The sequence below is a fragment of the Acinonyx jubatus genome, chromosome F2 (genome assembly GCF_027475565.1).
Source record: "Acinonyx jubatus isolate Ajub_Pintada_27869175 chromosome F2, VMU_Ajub_asm_v1.0, whole genome shotgun sequence".
In the NCBI taxonomy this organism is placed as follows: Eukaryota; Metazoa; Chordata; class Mammalia; order Carnivora; family Felidae; genus Acinonyx; species Acinonyx jubatus.
Window position 1 is genome coordinate 1,017,840 of NC_069394.1, and position 13,451 is coordinate 1,031,290.

The 13,451-nt window shown below is 57.9% G+C and overlaps 2 protein-coding genes across 2 annotated transcripts in view; one reads left to right on the forward strand and one right to left on the reverse strand.

Annotated features, from left to right (window-relative positions):
• The first annotated feature begins 2,251 nt into the window (after nucleotides 1-2,251).
• On the forward strand, nucleotides 2,252-3,948 carry CCDC166 (coiled-coil domain containing 166). Its single transcript, XM_027063702.2, has 2 exons — nucleotides 2,252-2,986; nucleotides 3,073-3,948. The coding sequence occupies exons 1-2, from the start codon at nucleotides 2,546-2,548 to the stop codon at nucleotides 3,889-3,891; spliced, it is 1,260 nt and encodes a 419-aa protein (XP_026919503.1). The 5' UTR covers nucleotides 2,252-2,545; the 3' UTR covers nucleotides 3,892-3,948.
• The window catches only part of GSDMD (gasdermin D), a 101,291-nt gene continuing 90,877 nt past the window's right edge, over nucleotides 3,038-13,451 (reverse strand). Inside the window, exon 12 of the mRNA XM_053208324.1 lies at nucleotides 3,038-3,050. The gene's annotated coding sequence lies outside the window, so the exon portion shown is untranslated. The remainder of the gene's footprint in view (nucleotides 3,051-13,451) is intronic.

Genomic DNA, 13,451 nt, shown 5'->3' on the forward strand with positions numbered 1-13,451 from the left:
GGGCAGGTGAGTGGGCCTTTGAGAAGCTCGCCTGCGGGTGGGGGGGTGTGGCCGCGTGTGCGGTGGGTACCGAGTACCCTGCCGAGTCGTGTGAGCTTCAACCCAAGAAACTGCCTTGGGGGTCCGCGGCAAGCCCCCAGCAGAGAGCTGGGCAGGGGCAGCCTGGGCGGAAGCTGAGCAGACAGCTAGCCCACCCCCCTCTCTCCCAGTGTCTTTCCAGCTCAGTGTTCTCCCAAGAGGTGAGTGACCCCTCACCCCACACCCTCCTCAGCCTGAGTCTGAGGGAGACACAGTCTTGGCCCCACCACCCTATTCACGGAGGGAGGGGGGGAAGAACCCCAAGCAGGGGGGGGAGAAATATGGGTAAAGCCTGACTTTGACTCTGAGCCCTCGGAGGTTAGCTGTCTCTGTGCGCGGCGCTGGGACCCGGTGGACGCCAGAGGCACCTCTGCGCCAACACAGGAAAGGCCCCTGGTTGGGGGTACATCTCGGCCTGCCTCCAGGCCAGGCACTGTGCCTGGAACCATCTATGCGCCCCGAGGCCTGCGGCGCGGAGCAAGCGCGAGGCAGCAGAGGAAACGGGGTCCTCGCTTTCCGCTAAACGGCGCGGGTGGGCGGCGAAGCCCAGCGCCCCGCGGCCGAGACTCCGGCGGGGACGGAAGTGGGGGAGCCGCGGGGGAGGGGCCGGCGCGGGGGAGGGGCGGGGCCGGAGCCGGTCCGGGGTTGGGCGTGGCTTGAGGGCGGGGGGAGCGGGACGCGGGCTGCGGGCGAGGCCGGGGCTGCGCCCAGAATGGGGGTGATCCGGCTGCACGCGGGTGGGGGCGGCCGCCCCCGCGGCTCTCCAGACTATTCCGTGGACATTGCAGAATTGGGAAGAAGCGAGTCTCGAGGAACGCGGAGGCAGAAGAGAACAAAACGCTCGGCGGACCTGTCCTGGGAGGAGGCATTTGTCAGCCGTAAAGCGGAGACAAATCCGCGGGAAGTCCGGGGGCTGGGACGACTTAAAATCCTCTGCGCATGGAGTCCCTCGCCTCGCACCAGAAATTAAAAGACCGAGGCCAACCAGACACACACACACACACACACACACACACACACACACACACACACACGCCCGGGAGGGGCTGGGGGGGGGAGGGGGGAGAGCAGGCCTCCGCTCCTCGCGGCCTGTGTAGCAATCTGGCAAATGGGGGCGGTGGCCCCGCGCGGCCTCGAGGGTGGCCAGGGAGAGGAGCGCAGGCGTCTGCCCCGGGAGCAGAGGCCCTGGTTGGAAGCGCCAGGTCCTAGAGATAGAACAGACATCCTCACTGGCTCCGTGGAGCCCCCACTGCAGGGCCTCGGGTGCTTTTCACCCTGATTCTACTTGGTCTTTTCTTACATTCCTGTGAAGTTAGATACCAATTTCCTATTAAAAACACCGTATCTGGGGCGCTTGGGTGGCTCAGTTGGTTGGGCGTCCGACTTCGGCCCAGGTCATGATCTCGCAGTCCGTGAGTTCCAGCCCCGCGTCGGGCTCTGTGCTGACAGCTCAGAGCCTGGAGCCTGCCTTGGAGTCTGTGTCTCCTTCTCTCTCTGCCCCTCCCCTGTTCATGCGCTCTCTCTCTCTCTCAAAAGCAAGTAAACATTAAAATAAATAAATAAAAAAGAGCGAGTGGGATGAGTTGAACAGGTGCACACGTGTGGGCTTAGGAACCCCACAGAGGAAATCCCAGGGAGAAATACAGTGGACAACGGATGACATCCGAATGGACGCGATCTTCCCGGTAACCCTAACTCCCACCGAGGCCCCCAGGAAGAGGGAAAAGAATCACGAAGTGCTTCGAAGAAAACTAGGATCTCCAGAGAGATGATAAGCTGTGGGGAAGCTCTGTCCCGACAAGATATGGAAATTTCACACGGGGTGGGGGGTGGGGGGCTTGCCCACGCCTGGAGGTCGGAAACTTGTGGCGCCATTTCCCCATATGGGGGCGCCGGCGGTGAGGGTCCCCTGGGCGAAGGGCCCAAGTCTCCCGGCACGCCAACAGTGGGGACTACTAGGGCTGCTGCTAGGTCGGATTCGGAAGCAAGTCCTGCGTCCTCCTCCGGAAGCCAAAATCCTGCCCATCTGAGATCGGACCTCTGCAGGGCGCGCACACGGGCTTGTCACGCACCGACTTCGGGCGAGGGAGTGGCGGGCGGTGGGGGTAGGGAGAAGCCGGAAAGGGAAGCCGGGCCGTTGCCCAAGCGACGGGGTGGGAGTGGGGGAGGGCGACTAAGTTCTGTCTCCACGGAGACCGTGCAGGATGAACGCCAAAGTTACTGAAGGTGGGCACACCCCGACGGACCGACGGCCACGGCCCGGAAAAGGCCCAAGAGTAAAGGTTGGAGACGATGCCCGGACCCCCATGCCCCTGACTCTGCCTCCCCCGATCTCATGTCCCTGAGACGCGTCCCTCCCCGCTAGGATTTTCGGGCGGGCGGGGAGGGGGTGGGAGGGAAGGGCTAAGCTGGAGCAGCGGCCTGGGGGCCGTGCTCTCACGCGTGCCCGTGCCCCAGGCCCCAGCCCATGGCTCCCAAGAAGCAGCTCGGGACCAGCGCGGGGCGCCGGCCGGGCGCGGCGGGAGACGGGGCCGAGCCGCCGCTGTCGGAGCGCGCGCAGTACCTGCAGCGCGAGTACACGCTGCTCTCGGAGCAGCTGGACGCCTGCGAGGCGCGCGTGGACCAGATGCTGCAGGAGAACGCCTTCCTGGACCGCGAGGCGCTGCGCTTGCGCGAGGAGAACCGGCTCTACGCCAGCTACATGAGCGCGCGCGCGCAGCGCTGCGCCCACGCCGTCGTCCGGCTGGAAGAGCAGAACCGCGTGGACCTGACCCAGATCCACGGGCAGCGGGCCGAGCTGGAGGCGCTCTACCGCGGGCGCGAGAACGGAGTGCGCGCGCAGCTGCTGGAGATGGAGGCGCGCGCGGCGCGGATGGCGCGGCAGGTGCAGGAGCTGCAGCCCTACAAGGCCAGTGCGCGCGCGCCCGCGGACGTGCCCGGCGGGAGGGGTGGCGGCGCGCGGCGCCCGGGCGCTGACCCGCGCCCCCGCCGCAGGCGCTGCAGCTGGAGCAGTTGGCCCGGATCCGGGCGCTGGAGCGCGAGCTGCTGCACATGCGCGTGGATCACACGCAGCTGCTTCACCGTGTGAAAAGGCGCTTCCTGGAGGACAAGGCGGCCTTCGAGCGCGAGGCGCGTCAGCGCGTGCAGTCCTTGGGGCGGCGCGCGGAGCGAGAGGCGGCGCGCGCGCTCGTCGCGCACACGCAGGCCATCAAGGCTGACAACGCGCGCCTGCGGCAGGAGCTGCTGCGGCTGCTTCGCTGGGCCCGGCTGCTGCATGACACGCGGCGCCAGCTGCTGGAGCAGCGTGAACAGCTGCGGCGCGAGCACGAGGACACTTGGGACCTGGCGCGTGTGCATGGCTGGCTGCGCCGGGGCCCAGGGGGCCCGCCGCTCTGGCGGCCGCCACCGCCACCGCCACCAGCGCGGCCCGCCTCGCATCAGGGGTCCTTGGCCGCCTCCACAGCCCCATCGCGCGGGGTCTCCCAGACCCCGACATGGCTCCCGCGGGTGGGCTCCAGGGCCCCATCACAGGCCCCTTCGAAGGAGGGTTCAGGGGCTTCATTCCAGGCCCCGTTGCGCGCGGGCTCCCACTTCCTGTCCTCGACCCCGTCCCACCCCGGCTCTCGGGCCGCGTCCTCGACCCCATCCCGCCCGGGCTCCCGGGTCCCATCCTCGGTCCCGTCGCGCCCAGGCTCCCGGGTCTCTTCGCGGGCCTCGTTATACGGGGCCTCAGAGAATACCGCCCCCTCTGCCAAGTCTGTCCCGGGGCCAGGCTCTTCCCGTCCCCCAGACGCAGGAGACCGTGGACACTGACGCTGCAGGGGAAGCCGCCCCAAGGGGAGCCGGAATCTGCTGGGGGCGGTGGAGGGCGTGCGGAGGCGAGGGCGCGCGGTGCTCAGGTGTTTGGTGAATGCAATGTTAATAAAGGTGTGACCCGCTCACCGGGCTCTGGCACGGCCTGCTTTCCCGCTGCAGCGTGTCCGGCGGCACAGGGGCCGCTCGTTCCGGCTTCCAAGCCTCAGAGTAGCCTGATGCGCCCCTCGCCCTGTATGTCAGCGGGGATTCGGCGTCCCTCTAGTCCGCAGCTGACCGCAGCTGCTCCGCAAGGACAGAGAAGTCGGCCGCACCAGTATCCTCCCACCAGGGCTGACGGAGACGGAGGTCGCCGGCGCGGACAAAAGGTGTAAGAGCAGGAAAGGAGTCGCACCAGCCAGGAGGGCCAGCGTGGGGTGCGCTGTGGTCAGGAGGGCCCGCCTGAGAGGGGGAGGGGTGTCTCCAGCGCCACCGGGACCATAGGGGGTTTATGTTGAACCTGTTGGAGGTTTGGGGGTAACTTTTAATTTGAACGTGATTTCCAACTTGGAGAAAAGCTGCAGAGCACAGAGAACTCCCGGGTCACCATTACTCACCAGCAGTCTGCTGCCAGTCCCTGCAGCCGAGTTTGCATTTTCCCCTAAACCACTTGACATCAGGCTCAAGATGCCGTGTCCCTTCACTCTTAAGTCCTTTCGTGTTCCTGAGCACAGGATGTTCTGCTACCCCAGAACAATGATCCAAACCCGGAAACTTAGTACAGAGAAACCAGTATTAGCTGAGCCACAGACCCCACTGAAATGGTGTCAGTTGTCCCCACGGTGTCCTTTGCAGCCACCCCCTCTGCCAGGGCCACACACCGCATTTAGTTGTCAGTCTCAACCTGCAGGGGCTGGTTATTAAGACGTCCCACAGTTGTGGTTTGTATTCATCCACAGCCATGTTTTGGGGGGGGGGGGTTGTCCAGCAGCTCTTGGGAGAGCCCAAGCCCTGCACACCCTCAGTACTGGCCCAAGGGCTAGGGGCTTCATCCTGAGCACCGAGGGAAGGTTCTTGAAATTTCTGGGTCTTTGGTTGCACATTGGTGCCCAGTGTTGGAGAGGCCCGAACAGGAGGTGGCCGTGGCTAGGGTGGCTGGTGCACTTCTGGCAGGAGGGTGCAGACACGATGGGGCCTTTGGGGCACTGCAGAGCAGCCCCCCCACAGTGGCCCACGGACCACGGGTCCAAACAGCAGCCCCTGATTGCCTTGTTAACCTTAAAAATTAAAAGGCCAGGTATTTTACCAGCAGAAATAGGTTTGTTCGGGAATAGCAGAGAATTGCAATCCAACACAAGCAGGGGAGGGCTAGACCACAGGTGCGGCCTCAGAACAAAGGAGCTGAACACTCTTTTATAGAGGAAAGGGGGAGCTGGGCGGTGCTGTCGTAAACAAAAAGTCCTTTGGAGTAAACGGAGCTGAAAGCGTAGTGGCTGCGCTTTGGCTGAGCCCCCCGCAGGACGGCCCCTGGTGGGCTGGGAAGTAGTGACCGGCCAGGTCCCACTTGGGTCTGCAATTGACAAGATGGTGGGGCAGCGGGAGCTCCCCCTGCTGGCCTCCCGGCTCCATTCGGCTCCGTTCGAAAGGAGGTTTCCCTTTGTGAATTTTCACAGCCCGCATGGGAGGGCCCTAGGGTTGGAGAGGGCGGGTGGAAGCAGGCTGGACCTGGGCCCGGTGGAGGCAGGAGTTCAGATCACAGGTTTTAAAACGGAGTTCTCAGTCGTTGCGGGCAGTGCACGATGAGGGTGAACCACTCGGAGGAAGCGGGCGGAAACCCCGTCCTCGCCCAGCTGTATGCTTTGGCCAGCTCTCCCACCCCCACCCCCCACCCCCGCCATGAAACTTTAAATGTTCTGGACCTGGGTGGGCAGTGCTCTTGGGCCCCTCCCAGCAGTAAACACACTCTTGGAAGAGTACACCATTTCTGTTTAAAAGGAACTAGGGCTCCTTTGAGATTTGGGGAAGGAGGTAATACAAAATGAGTTTAGGATTTCCTGTGCCGCAAAGCAAGGCTGCTCCCAGAGAGACACCTGCCAGAGGGGCAGGGTGACAAAAGTGAAAGGCTCTGAATGGCCAACAAGTCAACAATTTCAACATCAAAAAGAATAATGGCTGCACTGAATAGAAACATATCAAATATAATAAAATGCATGCGCTTAAAACAGTATTAACACCCATTCCATTGGTCATCTTGAAGGTTGCTAGTACAATAACCCATTATTCTAAAAATACATCCATTCTGCCTTTCCCCTATGAACTGTATTTCAGGATAAATTGGTGGAGGGAAGTTATGTATCGAATTCCATCTAATAAATGCAGAAGAAATAATCGGCAATATCATAATGGTAGTGAAAGCCAATTGGTAGAAGACTGATGAAAATAACGGAGGGTTCAGCTGACCCTCTGAACCCATGAGTGACCCAAACTTTGCTAAGAGATATCAAGTGCCTCCTGGTGTGAAGCCATTGAATCCTGCACAATGCAACACAGAGCACTCTTGATGAGAAACAAACTGATCTGATCCAGTTTCTGGATGTGACTACTAATGCATACAAAATACAGGGGAAAGAGGAACATATTAAAAGAGAGAGTAGGGATGTAGTCATCCAAGCCCCCATAGGGCAAATGACTGCTTTTTCCCAAGAAATAAGTGGGAAGTAATTCTTTTTTTAAAGAGGAAGGGGACATTGATATGGATTAGCAGACTTAAGACACATTTCCACTAAATGCAACATATAGACCTTGTTCAAACCCCTATTCTAGTTTGAAGTGTTACATCAAGATAGAGTTTCTTGGCAATTATGAAGCTAACAAGCAGTGGCATGCCCCACACTTCCTCGTCCTGGGCATTCCTTCTGGCAACTGACCTTCCAATGTCTCTTCTGCCCAGACACCCCGTCCTCAAGACCCTCTAGCCCACTGATTTCCGTGAAATAATGAGCCACATCAGAGTAGGCATTTGTCCATTTCTCTTTGCAGTTCTGTCATTTTTATTTTATGTATTTTTGAAGCAATTATTAATTGCGTACAAGTTTAGATCACTAGCTCTTCCCCGTAAACGGAACCTTTTATCAGCCTGCCTTCCTTGCTGTGTTCTTCCTTGCCTCTGCCTACAGCCTGTCTGTTATTGATGTGGCTGCTTCAGCTAGTCTGGAAAGTCGTTCTTTGTGACTAAAGATCCAAACATTAAAAAAAAGTAAACACACACTTGTTGGAATGGCTAAAATCCAAAACACTAACACCACCACATGCAGGTGAGGGTATAAAGCAGCAGCAACACTCACTCGTGGCTGGTGGGGACACAAAATGTGGCAGCCACTTCGGAAGACCAGTTTGACGGTTTCTTACAAACTAAACACTCTTACCACGTGATCCTGGAATCACGTTCCTTGGTATTTACCTAAAGAGTTGAAAACTTGTGTCCACACGACAACCTGCACACGGGTGTTCACAGCGGCTTCATTCAGAGCCCCCAAACCCTGGAACAGCTGAGGTGTCCGTCAGCAGGTGAACGGACAACCTGTGGTCCATCCAGACAACAGGATGTGGGTCGGCACTAAGTAGGAACGGGCTGTCGAGCCGTGAAAAGACCTGGAGGGACCCTAAATGTATATTACGAGGTAAAAGAAGCCAGTCCGAAAAGGCTACGCACGGTACGATTCCAAGTCTGTGACATTCTGGAAAAGGCAAAACCGTGGAGACGGTAAAAGACGAGTGGGGGCCAGGAGTCGGGGGGACGGGAGGGGCAGTCAGCACAGAGGGTTCAGGGCAGTGAAACTACTCCGTGTGACACTCTCAGTATCGGGCACACGGATTACACATCTGTCCAAACCCGCAGAATGTACGGGCCTAGAGTGAGCCCTGAGGTTAACTATGGAACGTATCAGTATTGGCTCATCAGTTATAACAAGTAAACCACACTAATGCAAGATGTTAGTAACAGGAGGAACTGGGGGTGGGGGGATATGGGAACTACTTTCTGATCAGTTTTTTCAGCAAACCTAAAAATGCTCTAAAAATAGGAAACCCATTAACTCTTTTCAAAAAGCAAAAACAAAGTAGTGCAAGCATTCCATAATCTTGAAGATTAGGAAGCATTTTTTGACAAGAAAGAAAACCTCAAGGCATAAAGTATCACCACGCAAAGATACGAAACATTAACGTGAAAGACGTTATGCTAAGGCACACCATCGATTAGGAGACAGCAATGTTTACAACAAGTAAAGTAGAAAAAGGATAACTTTACGAAGAGCTGAAAGAAAAGGGCCGACCACTCACCAGAATAAGGAAGGAACACCGCGGCACCGGCCAGGTGTCAGGGAGCAGGTGACATTGAAGCCCAAAGGACAAAAGTCCTCATCCCGGATGGGGAGGGCAGCCATGGCCGCTGGGCCAGAGATTGCGGTGGATCTAAACTTTGGACTTACTAGACTAAAGCAGACCTACTCGGAGCCGGCAGTATTCTGGGACCCTCTTCTGCATGGAGGGTGTGGATTGAACTGTGTCCCCCAAAGTCCTAGCTTCGGGATGTGAGCTGATTTGGAAATAGGGCTCTGGCACATGGAGTCCCCCGGATAAGGTGGCTCTAACCCAACAGCTTTGGTGTCCTTATAAGAAGATGGCCACGTGAAGACACAGACACGCAGGGAAACACCCATGACAACGGAGGCAGAGACCGAAGCCGTGCGTCCATGAGCCAAGGAACACCAGAGGCAGGAAGAGGCAGGGAGGACCCTCCCCTCGAGGTTTCTGAGGCAGCGTGGCCCTGCCGATGCCTCGACCTCGGGCTTGTGACTGCGGAACGGAGACAACACATTCTGTTGTTTCAGCCGCCCCAGGAAACTGACACGACCCACGTGCATACAGGAGGCTCCCAGGAGATGTCCCCCAGCAGGACGCGTGTTCTGGAACCCCATGAAGCTGTTCAAAGAAGGGGGACAAAACCATGGAGAAGGACATGGGCCGCACGAGTCCACCACCGCGAGGAAAACAAACCAAGATCATGTGTCACTTACCTGGCACGGGACGAGCGCTAGGGTCAGGCTGAGCTGCTAACCAAATAGCTGTCGGGCTGGGGCCAGGTGGTGGGGGGGGCTCTGGCTTTTTGTCCGGTTCCCACAGAGATACTTTATCGGGTGAAGCTGATGTTGAACTGTAACTTGGAATAAACGTCACTAAAGCAACATGCACTTGGCTCTCTTTTCTAGACAAAAGTTGCCTGATTTGTTGGTCGAGGGACCCAGAAGCTCACTCCACCCTCCCCGACGGGTGAACGTCTGCACCTTCACATCGGACAGTCAGATCCCAGGGGCCTCCGGCTGAAGGGATTTCCAAGTGTCACAAAGGACAGGAATGAAGGAGACACAACACAGCAGCCTGGGCCTTCTGGGACCCAAATGGGGGGTCTGGGGTGCTAGGCTCTGCGGGCCCGCTGCCCAAGGGGGCCAAGGACAGAATCACGTGCAGAGGGAAGCCTGTGCTCCATATGGACAACCTACAGGCGGCTCTGAATGTGGCCCCCACGGAGAGGGAAGGCCAGGTCACCGGCATGGCTCACCCGCCAGCCCCCAGTGGCACACCTATCCTGCCCGAGTGGACTCGTGTCCTCTGCCCTAGACGAGCGCAGGCAGAAGGGGCGGTGTGGTGGGGGAGGGCCATGTTGCTGGCCAGGCTCACCTTACGGGCCACCTGCCTCCAGAACCCCGTCACTCTGGACGTGGTGATCATCGAAAACCGACCTCTGTGCTCCGGAGCCGATATACAACCCGAACAACAGACTTTGAGGACAAAGAGGAATGACAGTTTTGTGACTTTGTTGCAACAGGCCGATGCCTTCGAACCCGCACACCTGCCTGGCGTAGGTGGCTGAGGGGTCTTACACGTTTCCACGGGTCTCTGGTAGGCCCCGCCAGCTGCCTCCGTCCTGTCTTCAAGTTGGTCGTGACCGGTGCTGGGTCCGTGGTGGGGTCTCCCTACCAAGTATCAATGCCAAGTTCCTGGAACACAGGGTTCCACGGGAAAACAAGTGAAGAGTGGGGGAGGCTTCAGGAAAAAGAAGAGAAACATTTGTTCACTTTACTATAAATGTTTATTTTGAGACAGAGAGGCAGAGAGGGAGAGAGAGAATCCAAAGCAGGCTCCGCACTGTCAGCGCACAGCCCCAGGAGGGGCGCGATCCCACAAACTGCGAGATCATGACCCGAGCTGAAATCCAGAGCAGGACGCTCAACTGACTGAGCCCCCCAGGGCCCCCCAAATTTGTTCAGTTTAAGCACTCCTGTGTCCGTCTGGACTTGCGCCCCTTTACCGTGAGCGGTGCCGGTGACGGGATGTTGACATGCAGACCTCACGGTGCTTTTCCGTTGCTTCACCGCCGCGGTTCCCTCCCCAAGCTGTGCTGAAGGGTGGTTTGCTCAGGAAGTCACGCACGGATATGCACAGGAGCACCAGCCTCCTGAGCCCCCGACGTGCCCGTTACTGCTCCCTCAAGGGCCTCTCCAGCCACAGCCCCAAAGCGGAGCACAGACGACAGACTGGGACTCGCCCCACAGCTGCGGCCTCGGCAGCCAGCACAGGTGAGCAAGGGGCCACTGGGAGCCTGACGCTCCCACCGTCCCACTGCCACGAAGCGCCAAGGTGGCCCACTGGGATCGGTCCATAGCTGTCATCAGAGGGAATGTAGCTAATCGCATAATTCTGCATTGTTCATATTTAATTCCACACCATCGCATCATGAAGTGAAAGACCAAAAACCAGAAACCGGTGACCCCGACACACAGCCAGCCGGTTTCTGCAGGATACGGCTCAAGTCCGTAGCACGCCTGCCTTAGCACTTACTGCCCAAAGATGGGGAACGGGCCGGTAGAACCTGCACTTGGATGTCCCGCGAAGGCCCTTACAGCTCCACAGGTCGGGGACAAGAAACCAGGCACTCCCCTGCCCGACTGTGCTGAACTGGAAAAGAAATACAAACGCTGCTACAAACGTTTGGATTCTATGAATAAGAGACACCCACGCACTCCACTGGGCGGATTTCCATTCATTCTGGGGGCCTCAGGACCCAGGCCCTATGCTTCAGTAGCCATGCTGCGCCTGTCCTGCAGGAGCAAGGCCTTCCCCAGCTGGTCTGCGGGCCAGGACTGACCCAGGGAAGATTCTGCTATGGAATGAGTTGTTCCCCCCCCCCCCCCCCCGCCAAATTCCTACACTGAAGCCCTAACCCCAATGGGATGGTACTTGGAGGTGGGGCTTTGGGGGTGATTAGATTAGATGAGGTCATGAGGGTGGGGCCCCCCCAACAGGCTAAGTGCCCTCATAAGATCAGACACCAGAGCTCCCCCCACCCCCTGAGCTCACAGCAGGGAGGCGGCTGTCTGCCCGCCAGGAAGGGGGCCTCCCCCGCACCCGACCTGGCCGACGCCCCGCTCTCAGACTCCCAGCCTCCAGAGCCGCGAGAAACAAACGTGTGGCTTACAGCACCCGGTCTGTGGTGCTGTGTTCAGGCCGCTGACTGAGCCGAATGGCCCAGCACTGTCACTTAAGGACTTAACGGCTGTTTTCAATCATCTTCAGTACATACTAATGAACTGAAAATATAAACATCCAGTAAAATACGAAAAAAAGAAGAAACTTTTCAGACACAACTAGTTTCAACAGCTCATTCTGCCAGTATGGTTTTGTCCGTCTTCTTTTTATTAGAATTTTAAAGCAAATCCCCAACACCTTGTCATTTCACCCACAAATAGGTCAACATGCAAATGCGTCCCTAATACAGATTTTTTTTTTTTTTTTTTAGGTAGGTTCCACACCCAGCATGGAGCCCAATGTGGGGTTTGAACTCACGACCTGAGATCAAGACTTGGAGGTTTACCCGCCGGAGCCACCCAGGCGCCTGCCCACACAGGCCTCTCTGACCACCTGCCAGCGTCTGGCCACATAACGCTGGGAACAAACGTTCCCAAAGCGCACACAGTGTGACTGTAGACGAGTGAAGGCACGACGTGGTGCCCATGAGTGAATTCAGTTGGGGAGGTTGCATGGCACGACGGCACCGTCAGCACGGGGTTCTAAGACACCGATGGGGATGCGTGGCCGGCGTGGGCACCAGATGGGATGCCCTGTCCTCATGCGGAGACAGGACCAGGACAGCCCGAACCTGCGCCCTGCACATGTGAATGTTCTCACGCACCTTCCCACAGACAGGGACCCGTCACTGCCTTCTCCCAAAGCAGGGGTGGGGCAGCCTGTCATTCTTCACTATTCTTCCTCTAGAACTTGTCTGTTGCTCACTGGATTTGGGACTCAGCCACAGCCTCCCCTAAACTGTGCAGCCAGGGTCTGCTCAGTGCCAGCCTCTGCCCCCAGCTCTGTTGAGAGCCATCCTCCTCGGAGTCACCGAGTTTCCTGCTGCCGTGCGCACCTGTGTCTTTGCCAAGTCAAGGACAGAGCCCCAAGATGCAGGAGAGGCCAGTCCCAGAGATGCCCTGAGAAAAGACAAACCACCTGGACGAAAATGCCTAGTTACCCATCAGGGATGAAAGGAAGAGATCTCACTATAGATGGTACAGACATTAACAGTATCATAAAGAGCCACGAGGAGTAAAAGTATGCCAACAAGTTCCCTTAAAAACACAACATTTGGGGTGCCTGGGTGGCTCAATCGATTAAGCCTCCAACTTCGGCTCAGGCCATGATCTTGTGGTCTGTGAGTCTGAGCCCCACGTCCGACTCTGCTGACAGCTCAGAGCCTGGAGCCTGCTTCGGATTCTGTGTCTCCCTCTCTCTGCCCATCCTCTGTTCGCACTCTGTCTCTCTCAAAAATAAATAAACAAAGAAATTTTTAAATTTTCTGTCTATCAAAAGTCAGTTCAATGAAAAAGCAAGTCGCAGCCTGGGAGAAAATAGTCTCAATACACGTATCTTAGAAAAGGCTCCTATCCAGAACTAGAAATCCTACACGAGTAACAGAAATAAAAAGAAAGCTTAAAATGAGCAAAATATTTGAAGGTTTCACTAAAAGACCCACGACGGTCTCTAAACGCCCGACACAGAGCATCAAGCCCGCGTCCCCAAGAACTTAGAGGAGACACTGAACTCCCCTCGGGGCTTAATGACCATCCCCGCGAAGTACTGAGCGCAGCCCCACCAACAGGGCGCCCAGGGCGCGCCACCACCGGTGAGACCCCGTGAGCTGAAAACAGAGGGGAAGGGGATGCACCGCACGAACGACGGCCGGAACCGCATCCAAGGCCCCCCGCACCGCAGCCGTCCAGGCCGCGGCGTGGCGAGGAGCGCGGAGAGGGAGGAGCCCCGGAGAGCACCGAGAGAAGTTCCATTTTGGAAAGGGCCCTCGGGGTGGACAACTCGGAGGGCAGCGGGTCGGGTGGGGAAGACGGTGAGGCGCCGGCCGCCGATCCCGAGGGCGGCAACGGGGCGCGCCAGCCGCGAGGACACTAGGCGTCTGCGGTGGCGGAGCGCGGGCGGGAGGAAAGGGCTCCCACCTGGGGACAGCCACCTTCCCG